We start from the raw sequence: 3,586 nt of genomic DNA, 5'->3' as shown, positions 1-3,586 counted from the left end.
TTTTTAGTGATCCCAAACTGAAACTCTGTATCCATTAAACAATAACTCCTATTCCCCCACTCCCCAGCCCATATTCGCTTCTAATCTACTTTCTGTCTCTGTGAATTTGCCTATTCTAGATATTTCATATCAATAGAATTACACAGTGTTTGTCTTTTTGTGTCTGGCTGTTTCACTCAGCATGTTTTCAAGGTTCATCCCTATTGCAGCATGTATCAGCACTTCCTTACTTTCTATGTCTGAATAGTATTCCACGGTGTCATATACCCCATTCTGCTCACCCATTCGTGTGTTGATGAACACTCGGGTTGCTTGCACCTTTTGGTTATAGTAAATAATGCTGCCGTGAACATTGGCATGCAAGTGTGTCTGAGTCCTGCTTTCGATTCTTTTGGGGTATATACTTAAGAGTAGAATTGCTGGGTCAATGGTAACTCTGTTTAACTTTTTGGGGAACTGCCAAGCCCTTTTTGATAGCGGCTGCACCATTTTATGTTCCCACCAGCAAACAACCACTTTTAAACATTGAAAGCTTTTAAATTATGTTTTCCCAAATTTTCAAAGTAAAACATATTAATTATAGAATTATTGGAAAGTATATGAGAAAAAGAAAAAAAACCCTTACTTACAATTCCAGTGTCTGAAGGTATTAACTGTTAACATTTTATCATCATTTCTTTCTCTTTCCTACCCCTTTTTTCTTTTACATAGTGGATATCAAACTTAATATTGCATTTTTGTGGTTGGATTTTTCCACTTAATATTCTACCATTAGTACCATGCCATCTCATCCGAACTCTTCATAATATTATGTATTGTAACTTAACCATTCCTCAGTCTTAGAAAGAATGAAACCAGAACCGTGGTGCTGAAGGCACGATTCCAGAGTTTGCTTTCCCTCGCAGCACCATATTCCCATGGGGTTGCGCTGTGAGAGTCCTCTGTGGTCAGTGCCAGCGCCTTGGCCTCACTGGCTGTGACCAGGGCTTCTTGCCATTTTCTTTTCTTGAACCACCAAGGGCTGCAAATTCTGGTGTCCTGGGAGCCAGGCAGTAAGGATAGAAGAACCATACTGGCTCAGGCTGGCTTTGGGAAGTCGATCAAAATGTCATCTTTAGTTAAAATAAAAGTCAAGTCACCTTTGGAAGGAAGTATTGTCAGAAAAGGTACAGGGAATGCCTGCTTTGTGCACACTTTGGGCCTATGGATGGGCTTTAAGGGGGCAATGAGCCGTAAAATTGTTTTTACCGCTGAATGTTTAGGTGGATTTTCCTGGGGAGGTGGTCTCTGGTTTTCATCAGCTTCTCCATAGGCTACATGGCCTGGGCCTGGAGTGACTCATTGCTCCTGTTGGTTGAGACAGCTCCTCTCCTCACACGCCCCCATGCCATGGCTGGGACAGCTGTTCCTTTCCCACATTCTAGCAGCAGTACTGCTGACCACTTCCTGGACAGGGAGGGCTGGAGGAGCCAGGCTGGAACAAGCTGCCCAGCTCCAGAGTAGACCAGACCTGCCCCTGGGCCTGTCAGCACTTACCACTGTCCTTCTGAGCCTGCAGGATGGAATGTAGGATCCACATGAGGGATGGTCTTTGTGACTCTATGGTATAGACAGGTCCAGGTTCCTGGAGGCCACACTTTGGGGTTGCTAGCCAAGGGGAGTTGGTGAGGGGTACTCCAGCCAGCTGGAGTGAGGGCTGCTTCTTCACAGAGCTGGTCCTGGGGGTTGGGGGTAGGGTGGGGTGCTGGGCATCCTTTTGCTTCTAACACGACTTGGTCTTGTCTCAATGACAGTATTACTACACCTGTGGGCTATGACACAACCAAGTGCTGGAAAACCTTCAACAAAGAGACCTGCAGCTATACCGTGGTGGAGCAGAAGGACCCAGGAAAGACCTGTCCGGTCAGTCAGTGGATAAAGTAATGTGCTTCTAGTGGGCCCAGTGCTCCCAGCCTGAGGGTGCCCAGGCCCCCCAGGCCAGGCCTCATTCTCCTGTGACCTCTAATTGTCTACGATTGTGTAGCCCTTCCTATCATTAAAAAAATCTTTGAGCAAATACCTGAATATGTGTATACTTTACATTTATTAATTATATATGCATTGATTTAATGCGCATTATAAAGCATACAAACATTTAAAAGAGAAGACAAAAATAAATATGAATAAAAGTTATACAAATAGTTTCCTACACTCCTAAAGGTGTTTCTGCATTCCCTACATGACCACTGCTACTTCTGCCCTTTCTGATATGTCTGTGCTGTGCTGTGCTGTCTGTGTCCTGCTATCTTGTGAACAATGAAAAGAGTAAACGTGTTCTTGAGATGCAGTCAGAGCCCTCCTGCTCTGTTAGGTGTTCATGTTTATCCTCCCTTTTTCTTCCTTGGGGAGTGTCCCCTATGCTGTTCCCCTAGATCCCTCCGTGTTTGCGTGAGGTTAGAGCAGGTTAGAGCAGGACAGCCTGGAGAAATGCCCCCAAGACCACTTGCAGTGCAACAGAGAAGTGAAAGGCTAGGAGCTCTGCCCTGTGGATGGGGAATGGCCTGGGTGCCAGCCACTGTACCAGCTACTTACTGCTGCACGCACATCCCCCAAAACTTAGGGACTTAAACAGTGACAACACTGATTCTCTTTTCATAGTTTCTGGGTTCTAGAACATTTGTTCACTCAACTGGGCAGTACTGAGTGTGTGTGCCAGGCAGGGAACCATAGAGATCAGGTTCTCACTCTCCTGGGGCTTAGAGTCGACTGTGTGTACGTGACAGACCACAAGCAAGCAAAGAGTCATCTGTTGAACAATCAGTGGGAAACTGATAAAGAGCTTTATTGTCCTCTGCTCCCTAACCCTGTCTGTTCAAACATGCCGTGTGGACTAGTTGAGCAATCTAAGCAGGTCTGTTCAGCTTTTTTGGTCTCCCCTCAGAAAATAAAAAAGTGCTTTGGTCACTTTTAGTTACATGAACTTCTTATTCCAGAGTCTGCATCTGCATTGCAGAGGGAATGGGGGACAGGAAGGAGAGTTAAGGACAGATGCAGTCTTAACTCCTTCTGCCTGGGGCGTTGTTCAAGGCTGACTCGCTCATGAGAAAGCTCCCCTTCCACTCATAGGCCATGACTGTTCCCTTAGCTTCTGCATCCGAATCTGTGTCTCCTGTTGTTTTCTGCTGAGGTTGCCTTGCCCCTTGTAGGAGTCACTCTTGAGTGGAATCCATAAAACTTTATTATGATAATCTCTTCTGCTGGGAAATGTGGGGAAGCAGTTGGCACCAAGTGTGGGAGACATCTGTCAAAACGAAGACATACTGGCCAGCCATCAAAAGAAAAAACAGAAACAAAAACAAAAACTGAGACAGAAAGAGTCCCATTTAGACATATGGTCTCAAATAAATGAGGACATTTCACTGTGGGTTAGTGCCATACGAGGAAGAATGAGCACGTGTGGGATGCAGGGTGTGTGCTGTGCAGTGGGATGACGTGGGTTAGCACGGGCTCTGATGCTCATTAATTTACTCAATCATTTTTTAAAAAATTGTGGCAAAATTTACATAACACGAAATGTACTATTTTTGCCATTTGCTAAACGTACAGT

At 45.1% G+C, this 3,586-nt stretch overlaps 1 protein-coding gene across 1 annotated transcript in view; it reads left to right on the top strand.

Moving 5' to 3' along the window:
* The window catches only part of MSMB (microseminoprotein, beta-), a 46,285-nt gene extending 44,227 nt beyond the window's left edge, over positions 1–2,058 (top strand). Inside the window, exon 4 of the mRNA XM_008570004.1 lies at positions 1,794–2,058. Within this exon, the coding sequence (XP_008568226.1) occupies positions 1,794–1,923 (130 nt within the window). The 3' untranslated portion in view covers positions 1,924–2,058. The remainder of the gene's footprint in view (positions 1–1,793) is intronic.
* Positions 2,059–3,586: the final 1,528 nt, after the last annotated feature.

Source organism: Galeopterus variegatus, unplaced genomic scaffold (assembly GCF_000696425.1).
Source record: "Galeopterus variegatus unplaced genomic scaffold, G_variegatus-3.0.2 Scaffold551, whole genome shotgun sequence".
NCBI lineage: Eukaryota > Metazoa > Chordata > Mammalia > Dermoptera > Cynocephalidae > Galeopterus > Galeopterus variegatus.
This window is presented reverse-complemented; position numbering and strand designations above follow the sequence as displayed.